The sequence below is a fragment of the Mobula birostris genome, chromosome 19 (genome assembly GCF_030028105.1).
Source record: "Mobula birostris isolate sMobBir1 chromosome 19, sMobBir1.hap1, whole genome shotgun sequence".
NCBI lineage: Eukaryota > Metazoa > Chordata > Chondrichthyes > Myliobatiformes > Myliobatidae > Mobula > Mobula birostris.
Genome location: NC_092388.1, coordinates 52,002,288 through 52,019,083, shown reverse-complemented (window position 1 = coordinate 52,019,083; position 16,796 = coordinate 52,002,288). Strand labels below are relative to the sequence as shown.

Genomic DNA, 16,796 nt, shown 5'->3' with positions numbered 1-16,796 from the left:
TAATAAAGTCAATTCAATATAGTGGCAAGAAAAATAGTGTAAGAGTGTGTGTGTGGATGCTGAGGGAATAGGTTCTACAGACTGTGGAAGATCTGCTGCTGCCTTTTATTTTAAAAATGGTTAAAAAATCAAATGTCAGTTGGACGCTTTGCAGCAACAAAGATCACTGTTTTTCCCAGACAGTCCACAGCTTTCAATTTTATAATTTACCAAGCTGCGTAGTGAAGTTGAGTTGCATTTGTAATGATCAGGGGTTCCAGTATACTTGTAACCACACAAGGTTTCACTAGATTTACCAATGTACATCACACAGAACTATTTTTCACTTTACTTTTGATTTGATCAAATGCAACATTACACAAATATTAAAAATCTGATATTTCTGATGACATACTGCATTTCTCAAGTTAACAGCTTATGAGAACCATACTTTTGCAAATAGAAAAATGGATAGACCTTGTGGCCTGTGGCTCAGTAACTTCCTTTGTATTTTCACAATTAGAGTCATAACCATAGAAAACTACAGCACAGAAACATCTAGTCCATGCCAAAGCATTTAAATTGCCTACTTCCATCGACCTGCACCCAGACCATAGCCCTCCATATCCCTCCCATCCATGTACTTAACCAAGCTTCTTTTAAACGTTGAAATTGAAATCGCATCCACCACTTGCACTGGAAGCTCGCTCCACAGTCTCACAACCTTCTGACTGAAGTTTCCTCTCATGTTCCCCTTACACTCTTAACCCATGGCCTCTAGTTGTCGTCTCACCCAACCCCAGTGAAAAAGTGTTCTTACATTTACCCTATCGAAACCCTTCATAATTTTGTATACCTCTATAAAATCTTCTCTTAATCTTCTATGTTCCAAGGAATAAAGCCCTAACCTATTCAATCTTTCCTTATAACTTAAGTCCTCCAGTCCTGGCACACAATACTCTGAAACAGGCCTGACCAATGTCTTATACAACTTCATCATAACATCCCAACTGTCCACAATACTTTGATCTAGGAAAACCAATGTGCCAAAAGTTTTCTTTATAACCCTATCTATCTGTGACACCACTTTGAATGAATTATGGACCTGTATTCCCAGATCCCTTTGTTCTACTACACTCCTCAGTGTCTTACTACCCACCATGTAAAACCTACCCTGGTTGGTCCTCCGAAAGTACAACATCTCACACATGTCTGCATTAAATTCTATCTGCTAGTTTTCAGACCATTTTTTTCTGTTGGTCCGGATCCTGCTGCAAGCCTTGATAGTCTTCCTCACTGTCCACCGCACCCACAATCTTGGCATCATCTGCAAATTTGCTGATCTAGTTAACCACATTATTATCCAGATCATTGATACAGATAACAAACAACAATGGACCTAGCACCAATCCCTGTGGCACACCACTAGTCAGGCCTCCAATCAGGGAGACAGCCATCTACTACAATCGTAGGTAACTTTTTTTCTGCAATAAGTGTGAGTTAAGCTACACAATTCCTAAATGAAAATGAATGACAAAAGCAAGATAACAACTCAGTTTTTACTTACCCTTTTGGATCAAGAAGATCGCGAACCTTTTCATTATAGATCTCCATATATGAGACTTCAACTTTAAACGTGTGAGATTCATTTTCCTCTTTGGAGACTCTTCCAAACAATGCACCACAGAGACGAGGTATGAGGCCGGGTACGTCCACACTGCCCATCATTGAGAAGGACTTTCCTGAGCCTGAATACACATACAATGTCAAACGGAAAGATTTGTATTTGGTGCTGAGAAGTACTGAATAGAAACTTTTCACAATTGTTACTAAGCATACACAGTTATTCTTAAACATGGATCTACTAACCCACTGGTACTCGAATTCTTTCCTTTTAATTATATCCAAATGAATCACCCCACTCTGAAATTGTAGAAACTAAACTAAACCAAAAGACAGAGGGTGCGCTACATAGTAGAATCTTGGACTTACTTCTTACTCCCATAATTCACATATTTACAAACATATACATAATGTATAATTTTAGTAACAAAAATAACAAAATAATCTTCAAGGAAAATAGTGAGTCTCCAGAAAGACAAAGCAACTAGTTGGTAAGTGCAGCTTAATGAAACTAAATACTGTATTAGGTAACTGGTTTTGGAAGGAAGCCCAAGAAGTGATAGTGTAACCAACATATCAACAAAAATTAATAATCCATTCCAAATTTAAGAGCACATTAGTAAAAATCTTGGACAGGTCAGGCAACATCTATGGAAAGATAAACTGAACCTTCAGGTTGAGGGCCCTCTTGAGAAACTGATTTCTCTTTCCATAAATACCTCAAATACCATTTTGGAAAAAATTAAGTGCATAGTTTTCACAAGTATGGACAAATATTAACATATTGTTTGGAATATAAAATACTGGATGCCATTTCAAATGGTCATTGCAGCAAGAGCATTAAAACAGCAGCAGTATACTATATACATTTATTAGTATGATGACAAATTTGGGAAGGAACTGCTATTGGCCTTTTGAAAATTAATTAATTGGTTCAGGCAAGTGCAATACTATTTCCAGAATATTGGCTCAACCGTAGTTTCTTTCAGACCCTATCTGTAATGTTGTAACCATAGTTCCCTCTAAGCTGTGTGCCTGTGCACACGCACACACGTTTTTCAACCAGCGCACAAAGGAAATTAATGTGTGCACAAAAGGTTAGTTACCTAAAATAATGTAATAGTTAATAATTATACTTACTGAAAATAATCTTTTAGCTAACTGCTTCTGTTAACTAGTTAGTTGGTTTTTCAAATACCACAATGCACGTCACTAATTTATGTCACCTCACCTATCCTGTTCCAGTTTGTACAGCAGCGTCACAGCGGCAGCCATGATTGGCGGACAGTGTTCATATCGTAAAGTTTACAAAGATCTGTTTCAAATCCTGTAGATAGCTTACTAAGTTTTTATTGGAAAAAATATTGATTCACTATGTTGAATTCAAAAGAAGTGAAGGGCGTGAAGCGCAAAAGAACTGCAAATTTGTTTAAAGTTGAATGGCTTAACAAAATAGTAGAAGCTGTTACATCGAAAGCTCATGAGGTCATGAACGTTCAGCTACAAGAAATATGTACGTATGATTCAGAATCTAGAGTTATCTGTTTGTATTGTCGTGATGTGAAAGTTGCTGGAGAATTTGCTTGTGGAAAGAAATGGGATGATATTTGGAAATTTGACTTTTTGAAGTATCATTTGGCAAGTAAATCACATTTGGACGGTGTACAAAAGCTCAGGCAACAGAACCCGTCATTACCCATTACAGGAGTGCTACGCATGTTACGGTTGAGTGCAGATGAGCGAGAGCAAAAATGTTCAAACCCAGAAGAGATCAAAGTTGAGGTACAAGAATGGTCAGCTTTTGATTTATCCACAATTGTAGATTGTGGCTTCACATTTGGCGATGAACAAGTTAATGCCTTATGCCTAAAATATCAATGATCTTCTAGCTGAAAATATTATAACAGTTAGACAGTTTAATGATTTCAAATTTTCCGTGTAAGAAAAAATTAAATCCAGACAGATTTCAAACTTTGCTCAAATGGTGGCATTTGTACTTCAAAATGAACAGTTTTGCGACCTTGCACAGTTGATTGACATTGGGGGAACCTTTCTTGTGTCCAGTGCCGACTGTGAACGAGGCTTTAGCCTAATGAATCAACTCAAAAACAAGCTGAGAAACCGTTTAGGTGAATGTCATTTGGATATGTTAATGAGAATTAAAAGCTATCAAGGGGTAGAAGTTCTATTAGTCGAGATAGAGTTTACAAAGAATGGGTAAATGCCAAAGACAGGAGAGAGAAAAAATAACCGAGTGACTTAAATATGATAAAAATTAAATATCTCCAACCTGATGGCATGAACATTGACTTCTCTAACTTCTGTTAATGCCCCTCCTCCCCTTTGTAACCCATCCCTTATTTATTTATTTATTTATTTATTATGAGTTTTTTTTCTTTCCCCTTTTTTTCTCTCTTTTTTCTTCCTCTGTCCCTCTCACTATAACTCCTTGCCCATCATCTGGGCTCCCCCCTCTGCCTTCTTTCTCCCGAGGCCTCCCATCCCGTGATCCTCTCCCTTCTCCAGCCTCGTATCCCTTTTGCCAATCAACTTTCCAGCTCTTAGCTTCATCCCTCCCACTCCTGTCTTCTCCTATCATTTCAGATCTCCCCCTCCCCCTCTCAAAGCACTTATTATCTCTTCTTTCACTTAGTCCTGATGAAGGGTCTCGGCCCGAAACGTCAACTGTACCTCTTCCTATAGATGCTGCCTGGCCTGCAGCGTTCACCAGCATTTTTTTGTGTGTGTTACTTAAATATGTATGTTATTTTGTTGTTATTCTGTGCAGTTTTATGTCAAATATTTTGTAAACCTACATAAACTGTGCCATGTGTGCATTCAGTGCGCACATACTTTTGTCACAGGAAAAAAATTTGCACAACGTAAGATTTTTGCGCACACTGACTACTAAAAATTAGAGGGAACATTGGTTGGAACTGTAAAAGGCTATTAAAATATTTTTAAAAGACTTTTTAATAAATGTCTTGATAGCAAATATGGAATAAGACAATTTCTTCATTTTACCTTCAGTTGACATTAAGGTAAAATGTTCACCAGATGATATCAGAAAAAATCTCTTCGTGTGAGAAGTTTCTGGACCGTGTAATAATTGGCTGTGGGAAGTGGTTAACCCTACACTGATAACAGAAAAAGATATTTGCACGTGTATTTTAAAGAGACAAGGACAAAAGATATTGGAGCAGTGGTATGAATTTTGGCGCAAAAATAAGGAAATCTGCAGATGCTGGAATTTCAAGCAACACACATAAAAGTTGCTGGTGAACGCAGCAGGCCAGGCAGCACCTCTAGGAAGAGGTACAGTCGACGTTTCGGGCTAGTAAGAGATTTGAAAGTGGGAGGGGGAGGGGGAGATCCGAAATGATAGGAGAAGACAGGAGGGAGAGGGATGGAGCCAAGAGCTGGACAGGTGATTGGCAAAAGGGATATGAGAGGATCATGGGACAGGAGGCCTAGGGAGAAGGAAAAGGGGGACGGGGGGGAAACCCAGAGGATGGGCAAGGGGTATAGTGAGAGGGACAGAGGGAGAAAAAGGAGAGAGAGAAAAAGAGTGTGTTATCCTCAGAAGGTCCAAATTGACAGGTTATCCTCATACTGCGTCTGGTGCTCCTGATGTGGCCTTCTATATATTGGTGAGACCCGATGCAGACTGGGAGATCGTTTCACTGAACACCAACGCTCTGTCCACCAGAGAAAGCAGGATCTCCCAGTGGCCACACATTTTAATTCCACGTCCCATTCCCATTCTGATACGTCTATCCACGGCCTCCTCTACTGTAAAGATGTAGCCACACTCAGGTTGGAGGATGTTCCGTTTGGGTAGCCTCCAACCTGATGGCATGAACATCGACTTCTCAAACTTCTGCTAATGCCCCACCTCCCCCTCGTACCCCATCCGGTATTTATTGATTTATATACACACATTCTTTTTCTCTCTCTCCTTTTTCTCCCTCTGTCCCTTTCACTATACCCCTTGCCCATCCTCTGGGCTTTTCCCCCCTCCCCCTTTTCTTTCTCCCTGGGCCTCCTGTCCCATGATCCTCTCATATCCCTTTTGTCAATCACCTGTCCAGCTCTTGGCTCCATCCCTCCCCCTCCTGTCTTCTCCTATAATTTTGGATCTCCCCCTCCCCCTTTCAAATCTCTTACTAGCTCTTCCTTCAGTTAGTCCTGACGAAGGGTCTCGGCCTGAAATGTCGACTGTACCTCTTCCTAGAGATGCTGCCTGGCCTGCTGCATTCACCAGCAACTTCTATGTGTGTTGTAAGAATTTTCAGTTGTTTTAACTAAAAGCTGGTACAGACAAAATAGATTTCACATCCCTTGCTGTGGTGACAAATTAAGGACGCTTGTATTTTTTTTAAAGTCACATAATTAACAATCGACTATCAAAGTGGATCATGAATTCCTTGTTAATACTCCTTCAATACCAGCAATAATAAATAATATAACTTAAGTTCAAATCAGTTTTTCTCTAGCAAATTACTCAGTCACCTGTAACATACAGCATATTACCTGTCTGTCCATAGGCAAAAATACAAGCATTGTATCCTTGAAATGCGTTATCAAGTATCCCTTCACCAAGGCACTTGAAAACCACCTCTTGACCTACAGTGGAAAGATTACAAGGAAACAAAAGATTAGACAGGTAAACAATGCTTTGAACAGTCGCACTCCTTCTCTTCAAACTGTACAATCAATCAGATTGGATCTCAATGATCACACTCAAGTTCTCAACTTAATGCATATCAGCAAGCTCTTTTCATGGAGACTATCACAGTGAAAAAAAACTCCATTAATCCAAGAGCTGCAGATGTACTTCTCATCAGGATGATTATTTTGTCTTCCTTTGGGAGAGTATGGAAGCCAGTTCAAGGACATTACTATTCTATTGCTTAAATAATACAAGATGTATACAGTGGCATGCAAAAGTTTAGTCACCCCGGTCAAAATTTCTGTTACTGTGAATAGCTAAGCGAGCAAAAGATGACCTGATTTCCAAAAGGCATAAAGTTAAAGATGACACATTTCTTTAATATTTTAAGCAGGATTACTTTTTTATTTCCATCTTTTACAGTTTCAAAATAACAAAAAAGGAAAAGGGCCCACAGCAAAATTTTGGGCACCCTGCATGGTCAGTACTTAGTAACACCCCCTTTGGCAAGTATCACAGCTTGTGAACACTTTCTGTAGCCAGCTAAGAGTCTTTCAATTCTTGTTTGGGGGATTTTCGCCCATTCTTCCTTGCAAAAGGCTTCTAGTTCTGTGAGATTCTTGGGCCATCTTGCATGCACTGCTCTTTTGAGGTCTATCCACAGATTTTCGATGATGTTTAGGACTGGGTACTGTGAGGGCCATGGCAAAACCTTCAGCTTGCGCCTCTTGAGGTAGTCCATTGTGGATTTTGAGGTGTGTATAGGATCATTATCCTGTTGTAGAAGCCATCCTCTTTTCATCTTCAGCTTTTTTACAGATGGTGTGATGCTTGCTTCCAGAATTTGCTGGTATTTAATTGAATTCATTCTTCCCTCTGCCAGTGAAATGTTCCCCCTGCCACTGACTGCAACACAAGCCCAAAACATGATCGATCCACCCCCATGCTTAACAGTTGGAGAGGTGTTCTTTTCATGAAATTCTGCACCCTTTTTTCTCCAAACATACCTTTGCTCATTGTGGCCAAAAAGTTCTATTTTAACTTCAGTCCACAGGACTTGTTTCCAAAATGCATCAGGTGTGTTTAGATGTTCCTTTGCAATTTCTGACGCTGAATTTTGTGGTGAGGACGCAGGAAAGGTCTTCTTCTGATGACTCTTCCATGAAGGTCATATTTGTGCAGGTGTCGCTGCACAGAAGAACAGTGCACCAGCAGTCCAGAGTCTGCTAAATCTTCCTGAAGGTCTTTTGTAGTCAAACGGGGGTTTTGATTTGCCTTTCTCGCAATCCTACGAGCAGTTCTCTCAGAAAGTTTTCTTGGTCTTCCAGACCTCAGCTTGACCTCCACTGTTCCTGTTAACTGCCATTTCTTAATTACATTATGAATTGAGGAAACGGCTATCTGAGAATGCTTTGCTATCTTCTTATAGCCTTCTCCTGCTTTGTGGGCATCACTTATTTTAATTTTCAGAGTGCTAGGCAGCTGCTTAGAGGAGCCCATGGTTGCTGATTGTTGGGACATGGTTTGAGGTGTCAGGGTATTTATAACGCTTTGAAATTTGCATCACTTGGCCTTTCCTAACGATGACTGTGAACAAGCCACAGCCCTAACAAGGTAATTAAGGTCTGAGACCTTGGTAAAAATTATCTGAGAGCTCAAATCTCTTGGGGTACCCAAACTTTTGCTTGGTGCTCTTTTCCTTTTTTCACTCTAAAATTGTACAAAACAAAAATAATACACTAATCTTGTTTAAAATGTTGAAAAGAATGTTTCATCTTTAACTTTATGACTTTTGGAGATCAGTTCATCTTCTACTCACTTAACTATTCACAGTAACAGAAATTTTGACAGGGGTGCCCAAACATTTGCATACCACTGTAGGTTGCTGCTGACATCAATGCTTTATTATTAGGAAGATGCTGGTATTAGTGTAAAGCTATCAGGAAACTGGGCAATATTTATCTCAGCTAGTTAAGTAATCATACTACATAATTTATAATCTCAAAACCAAAAGCATCAAATCATTTTATACAGTGATGTTACCCTGGAGCATAATAGCACTAGATTTATAACAATCCATTTGAAGACACAAAGGAATGGCATATCAGTTACTCAGAAACCACGGTCATACAACAAATTAGCATTATTGTAATGCAGAATTGTTTCTGGAGGTTATGAAAATGCATCCAGTAGTCCCAACTGTGATTGTTTGTTGTCTTTATATTTTAAAAAAAAGGGTGTTGTTCCTGTCCCAAATCAAGCAATGAGTGCCCTCTTCTGCAAAGACTGATCAAGTTTGCTCAACCTTGCTCACTTCCACAGCCTCCAGGCACATCTTCCCACCTTTATCTCTAATCGGTCCTACCTTCACTTCTGTCATCCTTTTTTTCTTCACATAATTGAAGAATGCATTGGGGTTTTCCTTTACCCTACTCGCCAAGGCCTTCTCATGCCCCCTTCTTGCTCTTCTCAGCCCCTTCTTAAGCTCCTTTCTTGCTTCCCTATATTCCTCAATAGACCCATCTGATCCTTGCTTCCTAAACCTCATGTACGCTGCCTTCTTCCTCCTGACTAGATTTTCCACCTCACTTGTCACCCATGGTTCCTTCACCCTACCATTCTTTATCTTCCTCACCGGGACCCTAACATCCCGCAAGAGATCTCTAAACATCGACCACATGTCCATAGTACATTTCCCTGCAAAAACATCATCCCAATTCACACCCGCAAGTTCTAGCCTTATAGCCTCATAATTTGCCTTTCCCCAATTAAAAATTTTCCTGTCCTCTTTGATTCTATCCTTTTCCATGATAATTATAAAGGCCAGGGAGTGGTGGTCACTGTCCCCCAGATGCTCACCCACTGAGAGATCTGTGACCTGATCCGGTTCATTACCTAGTACTAGATCTAGTATGGCATTCCCCCTGGTCGGCCTGTCCACATACTGTGACAGGAATCCATCCTGGACACACTTAACAAATTCTGCCCCATCTAAATCCTTCGAACTAATCAGGTGCCAATCAATATTAGGGAAGTTAAAGTCACCCATGATAACAACCCTGTTATTTTTGCACCCTTCCAAAATCTACCTCCCAATCTGCTCCTCTGTATCTCTGCTACTACCAGGGGGCCTATAGAATACCCCCAGTAGAGTAACTGCTCCCTTCCTGTTCCTGACTTCCACCCATACTGACTTAAAAGAGGATCCTGCTACATTACCCACCCTTTCTGTAGCTGTAATAGTATCCCTGACCAGTAATGCCACCCCTCCTCCCCTTTTTCCCCCTCTCTATCCCTTTTAAAGCACTGAAATCCAGGAATATTGAGAATCCATTCCTGTCCTGGTGCCAGCCAAGTCTCCTGAGAGGCCTGTGTCGGGCATTTTCATGTCCTACAAGGCGCAGATTGGAAGTCTGTGTGGGGTGTCACTCCTCGCACAGACACTAGAGCAATGTGTTGTTAAGTGCCTTGCTCAAGGACACAAATGCGCTGCCACAGCTGAGGCTCGGACTAGCAGCTTTCAGATCACTAAACGAACGCCTTAACCACTTGGCTATGTGCTCGACAAATGACAAAGATGACTAATAAGTAAGCAATACACAACGGAAAATTCACAAGTGTATAAAATACAAAGCTCAGTGGCACATTTGTTAAGAATCTATAATACAAGATCTTAGCCAGGCGTGAATGGTTCTTGGGTGAATCTCCAAATCCCAGAGAAACTCAAGAGAGGGAGGAAAGGAGTCAAGGGTGGTGTAGAAATTTGCAGCAGTATTATTCCAGGTCACAATGATACCCTGAAGCCAAATGCATGAGCAAGTGCTGAATTCCTGTTCGAACTTAGTTGGACAATTGCTCATACAGGCCAATTTGTGAAGTCAACTGATTATTAATTTTGTCATGCTGCGAATGTTACAAGATTCTCACAATAACTGGGAATGCCAAATACTAAATAATAAGCACATACTCCTCCAACCCTGAAGAAGTTTTGTTTTGCACAAACCACCCCATCTCTGAACTGATTCACTTCTATTCAGACTCAAATTTTCCAGGTTGAATTGAACTGTAAATGCTGCTCAGTTTCTATTAACAGGAGAGTGATCTATTTTTGATTCCAAAAAAAATTCTTGTTGCTTGGCTTTTGAAGTCGGCACCACAGTCTAAAGACATACTGGTTAGTAGATTAATTGGTTATTGTAAATTTTCCCATGATTTGGCTAGGGTTACATGGGGGGTTGCTGGGGAGGTGCGCTTGAAGGGCAGTTTCTGTGTTGTATCTGCAAATAAATTAAACAACATGGATATATTAGTCACCCTCAACCACTTAGAGAGTTTACCTTGATGTGCTGAAATCTTTATTAGTTTCAGAGTTTTCACTTTCTCTATAACACGTCAGATTAAGTATGGGCTGGAACTAAAATTCAGCTTCATCATGCTGAAGGATATAACAGCATTAGAGCAGGTGAGAAGATTTACTGAAATGTTTCCAGGGCTGAATAACTGTGGAAAGGGTATTTATTTTTCTACATTTGAGAAAATAGACAGAGGAGATTTAACTCAAGTGTACACAATTCTGAGAGGATAAGGATACCTTACAATATTTCCACTGACAGAGGGGTTAATACCTGGTTGAATGATGAAAGGGGATCCAAGATTAAAAAAAAGAACACGGTCAAAAACTTAATACAATTCAGGAACTTCTTGCCTTAAAGGGTAGTGGAGGTAAAAACCCATTTTAGAAAAGTACTTAAAGATCTAATGACCAATAAGGTCATAGGCCAAGAGCTAGGAAGCAGAAGTAGAAGCAACCCAAATTACTCCAAATTTGCAATTGAACATACAAGAAGAATCACATCCAAAAGCATGTTACGTACATAGATATTTTTGTGAAGCAAATCTGGTAGCAATTTTTGAATAGCAAATAGATAAATTAGCATTTTATTGTAGTGGCTGGTCAGGATGAAATTTTATCCAGTATATTAGAAGAACTTCATTTTCTTTGATATTAATTTATACTCATCTGTAAATGGAGTTCACATCCGAACTCAGCTTAACATGTCATGCAAAAGATATTATGTTGAATCTAACTATACTTCCTCAGCAACATCAGCCTCAATTCCAGGAATTTGAAGCTATAATCTTGTGAATAATCATATTAACTTTCTCCTCACTAGTAAAACACCCAAAATCCGCTAATTGACTATCTTACGCACAAGGTCACGTTTCTCCACTCCACTGAAATTTATCAGGGTTACTAGATTTATGAAACTACTGGGTAACATCTAAAACAAATGCGCATTAGAAGTGCATTGGGAATATCTTCTGATAGTTTAGAAAATTTGCCTGTCCATCACCAATGCCCCAAGTGTTCCAGATTATTGGGGTTTTGCTGAAGCTAGAACATGGAAGCAGCACCACCTTGTCAAACACCAATGATCAAGTTCATGGAAATAAACTGGTAACATGTTTCTGCTTTTCCTTCCAAACTGTTTGCTCTTTTTAAGGAAAAATAATCTGTTAGGGTCGCATGCATATTAATACTCATTGAGTAACAACATGCAAACCAAGAGTTTAACTGTGTAAACAATAAAAAAAAATTTGATGAATTCTGCAATGTCTTTAATGAAGGAGCAAAGTGACCCATAAAATTATTCTAGCCTTCCACATTCTACAGTAAAATATAGGAAATTTTGACTAGCAACTGCAATTTTTGACAAACCTGTAGTTTAATGCAAAAGGTACCACACGTTTACTATTTCAATTGAAAGAGCACCATAAATAAATCTGTGCAGTGTGGTGCAAATTTGGGAAATGTCAATGAAAAGGGGGAAGGATAATGCATCGAAAATATGTAGAATGTGAATGAAGAGAAACAGAAATGGTTCGGTTTTTGAACATAAAGGAAATATATACTTCCAAAAATCATTTTAATTGCACTAGCAAAGAAGACACTTGAATATTTATTGATATTAATGAATTTTTTTTAATATTATGACAGATATTTTTCTTAACTATCTCTCAGTGATCATTCATAGATTGAACTTCTAGGGTATAGATGTGATCTCATGTAATCTTGCCCATTCTATCAGATAATTGGCAATGAGTTTCCTACTATTACATGTACCAAGATACAGTGAAAAGCTTTTGTTTGTATGCCATCCAGACAGATCATTCAATATGCAAGTACATCAAGATAATACAAAAGAAAGTGGCGAGATCAAGAGTTCATCTTTAGTGCATTGAGTATTCCTTTCCATTCCAGGAGGTATTCAGAATTTGTCTCATTGCCATGCTCTCTCCTGCTCAGTGTCCCAGCTGATAGAGCTGCTGCTTCTCAGCGCCAGAGCTACATGTTCAATTCTAACCTCAGATGCTATGCATACTCAACTGTCAAAGTTCAAAGTAAATTTATTATCAAAGTACATATATGTCACTGTAACGCTCAGCTATATCGGCTCATTTTTATCTAGGGGAAACCCCGTCTGCCGCCCACCTTGTCCCCCGGTTATGTCGGTTGCTGTGCAAATGCCACCTGATTCGGCTTCAAACATCAGTCATCAGCCAGCACACAATGTACGTTTTACATATTACACTTTATAAATATTACTAGGACTATGAGATTAATACAGGTACAATACAAAAAGGAATGAAAAAGGCGCCAGACTTATCAAAGTTCAATTTCTTCATGCACACGTTGGAGCCCGGACCTCGTTTCTTCCCTCTGCGATCCACTCTGACCCCTTTGACTCGCAGAAATTATTCCCACTGGTTCAGGAGACTAATGGCTGAGGGATAATAACTGTTCGAGAACCTGGTGGTGAACCTGGAACCTGCGGTCCCTGTACATTCTTCCTGGTGGCAGCAGCAAGAAGTCCTGGGTAGTTGGGATGCCTGATAGTGGATGCTGCTTTGCTGCAACAGCACTCCACCTAGATGTGCTCAATAGTGGGGAGGGCTTTACCTGTTATGGACTGGGCCATCTGCACTACTTTCTGTAGGATTTTCCATTCAAGGGGATTTGCACTTCCATGCCAGGCTGAGATGAATGGTGCAGCCATTCAATGTACTCTACACTACCCATCTATAGAAGTTTGTCAAAGTTTTGATGTCATGCTGAATCTTCACAATCTCCTAAGGAAGTAAAGGCACTGCCATGCTTTCTTCGTAGTTGCTGGGCCCAGGACAGATCCTCTGAAAAGATAACACCAAGGAATTTAAAGTTGCTGACCCTTTCCAACTCTGATCTCCCAATGAGGACTGGCTCAGGGATCTCTGGTTTCCTCCATCTGAAGTCAATAATCAGCTCCTTAGTCTTGCTGACATTGAGTAAAAGGTTGTTGTTCTGGCACCACTCAGCCAGATTTTTCAATCTCCCTCCTATATGTTGATTCACCACCACCTTGATTCAGCCTATGACAGCGAGCTTGAATATGGCACTGGAGCTGTGCTTAGACACACAGTCATTAGTGTAAAACAGGTAGAGCAGCGGTCTAAGCACACAGCCTTGTGGTGCACCTGTGCTGATGGAGATTGTGGAGGAGATGTTGTCATCAATATGAACTGACTGGGGTCTGCAAGTGAGGAAATCGGAGATCCAATTGCATAATGAGGCATGAGGCCAAGGTCTTGAAGCTTATTGATTAGTTCTGAGAGGATGATAACATTGAATGCCAAGCTGCAGTCAATTATGAGCATCCTGATCTATGCATCTTTGTTGTCCTGATTTTCCAGGGTAGAATGGAAAACCAATGAAACGGTATTGCTGTGGATCTGTCGTGACCATAGGCAAATTGCAGCAGATCCAAGTCGCTTCTCAGACAGGAATTGATGTGTTTCATCACCAACCTCTCAAAACTCTTCATCACAGTGGATGTAAGTGCTACTAGACAATAGCCATTGAGGTAGGTTACCACATTCTTGTTAGGCACTGGTATAATTGAAGCCTGCTTGAAGCAGGTGGGTACCTCAGACTGTTGAAGTGAGAGATTAAAGACGTTAGTAAACACAGCACAGCACAGGTCTTCAGCACTCAGCCACATACCCCATCTGGACTAGATGCTTTCATTCCACACCAAAGGATGCTCTCACGTCAGCCTCAGAGACTGAAATCACAGGGTCATCGGGGGCAGTGGGTGTTCATGAAGGTTCCTCCATGTCTTGATGGTCAAAGTGATTATAGAAGGTATTAAGCTCATCTGGAAGCGAAGCCCTGTTGTCACCCATGTCTTTTGGTTTCACATGGTAAGAGGTAATTGCATTCAAGCCCTGCCTCAGCTGTTGAGCAGCCTTCATTGATTCAAGTTTAGTCCAGAATTGCCACTTCACCTGCGAGATGGTGTTCTGGAGTTTGTACCTGGACCTTCTGTTCACCAGACCTAAATGCCTTTGATCTGCCCCTCAGCAGATTGCAGATCTCATGGTTCAACCAGGGCTTTTGTTTGGGGAAGACTCTGAATGATTTTGTGGGGACACACTCGTCTACAACTGTCTTTATAAAAATTTTCCCCATCTCTATGAATTTCCTCCGAGGACTCCAGTTTCCTCTAACAGCACAGTAGGTTGGTGAGTTAATTAGCCAGTAAATTACCCCTAGTGTGCAGTTGAGCATTAGAGTCTGGGACATGTTGACGAAAATGTAAGGATAATAAAACAAAAATGTGATTAATGTACAGGCTCGGCTACAAGCCACCATCCTCATCTTGAAAAACTGTTAGCTCTCACTAATAAAAGTCATATACTGTGGTCTTGTTTTGGCTCCCAAGAGTATGAATGAACATCCAAAGTATCACATAAAGTATTAAATAGTCATTATCACAAAATTATAAGTGGTGGCAAATATCTGATATATTTCAGTTCCAAGCTAAACCGTTCTCCACTTCACACAAAAGTCTTCTCCGATTCCTTAATATCAGTTATTATTAAATTCCTGTTCCAAATATACACATTTTTTCTTTCAATTAACAGCAAGCTCTGAGCAGCAAATACATGTCTGCTTAGAACCAAGGTTTAGTCCCTCACCAACCAGAAACTATAGTCCAATTCGTTTCAGTTTGTTTTAAGCACAAGTTACAAGCCTTGATTGACTATTCTCTAACCTTGTCACATCAAGTTAAATGGGTTTTGTCCTGTGTACAATAATGAATTAGCTGTCTCAGCAGTCTTGTGCTTTAATTAATGCTGACCATCTTCAATCAATACCATTTCAACTGAATATTTCATATGTGTGTGAAGTCGAACAGACTCTTATGTCAACATAGTTTCCCATATTCCACTACACTTGCTTTGCACATAATGTGGAGTTTATTATAGCAGTGCTGTTAAGAATGAATACATTTATCTGCATAGAACACTTCACATCCTCAGGACATAGCAAAGTCCCCCTTGAGTAAAGTTCATTTTAAAATCACTTCTTTGGATATAAATATAGCACCCCATTTGAGCAGAGCAAATTTTTACTGTTAAAAACAAATATCCAAAAAAATGCAGCACTCTCTTAAGTTCATAATCAACATTATTCCCTATGGAACTTCTGAATTTCAGGGAGGTAATTTCTCATTCTTCTAAACTCCAAAGAGAATATGGCTAATCATTCCTCATTGGGCAATCTTCACCCCAGAAACTCAACCCAGTGAAACTCCCTTAAATCTTTTCCGATGGGGTGAGGAGTTATGGTACGGGAGGGGTATAGCTTCAGAATGTTACCACATTTATTTTTAAGACTTCAGTTAGAAAAAATAGAAATATTTTTCTTTAATTGCATACGTCAACCTGGAAGTCAAACCAATTAAATCAGTTGGTAAATTTGAATGTTAAAAAAAAATCACTGGATTGATACAGGAAACTTACGTGCTGACGAAGGGTGGCATAGAAAATTCAATGTTCAAGCAGAAAATATGAAATACCAGATTATTCACCATTCATCATTATAAAATACAATTGTAGCCCAGTCACATTACAGCATGTGTAATCTTCTGTCTTTTGCGATCCACATGCTCTCCATTGTGCTCATCAGCATAATTGCTTTATCCATTCAATATTCACCTTTTAATAGATCGCCTACTTGACATAGCCCATTTTCACCCTATCCAGAACTGCACTTGCTCATCACACGCAGATCATTAATGTAAAGCATAAACAGGTGCAGATGCCATTTAAAAGTCATGAAGTGAGTTGGTGGAAATTCATAAAATGTAATTAAAATATTAATATAATGTACAAGAAAGAATCCTCAGGTGCCCCTGGCTCCTATTCATCTTGAGGCAGATAGAAAAAAGGAACAGGAACAGAATGGAGAGGAAAAATGAATTAAACTCCTTATTCAATCATTAATACCAATTCAACACAATGTTCTCTGAGCAGTGTAAAAAGGGAAGGGCAGTACAAGTCAGAACAACATGCAAACACTCAAAGTTGATCATAACAGTCCCAGATCAGTTGAGGCAGGGCTTCCATGCCATAACGAGGTAAAACATGATCTGAGGCAGCATTAGCAAAAACAGCACATCCCTTTCCAATAATTCAT

General features: G+C 39.8%; 1 protein-coding gene across 6 annotated transcripts in view; it reads right to left on the bottom strand.

The window, feature by feature from the left end:
• kif13a (kinesin family member 13A) overlaps positions 1-16,796 on the bottom strand; it is a 263,604-nt gene that overhangs the window by 125,336 nt on the left and 121,472 nt on the right. For all 6 annotated transcript variants that reach the window (XM_072283575.1, XM_072283577.1, XM_072283576.1 and 3 more), the window contains exons 5-6: positions 6,136-6,228; positions 1,547-1,727 (exon numbers count right to left, since the gene is read on the bottom strand). In XM_072283575.1, coding sequence (XP_072139676.1) covers positions 1,547-1,727; positions 6,136-6,228 — 274 coding nt within the window. The remainder of the gene's footprint in view (positions 1-1,546; positions 1,728-6,135; positions 6,229-16,796) is intronic.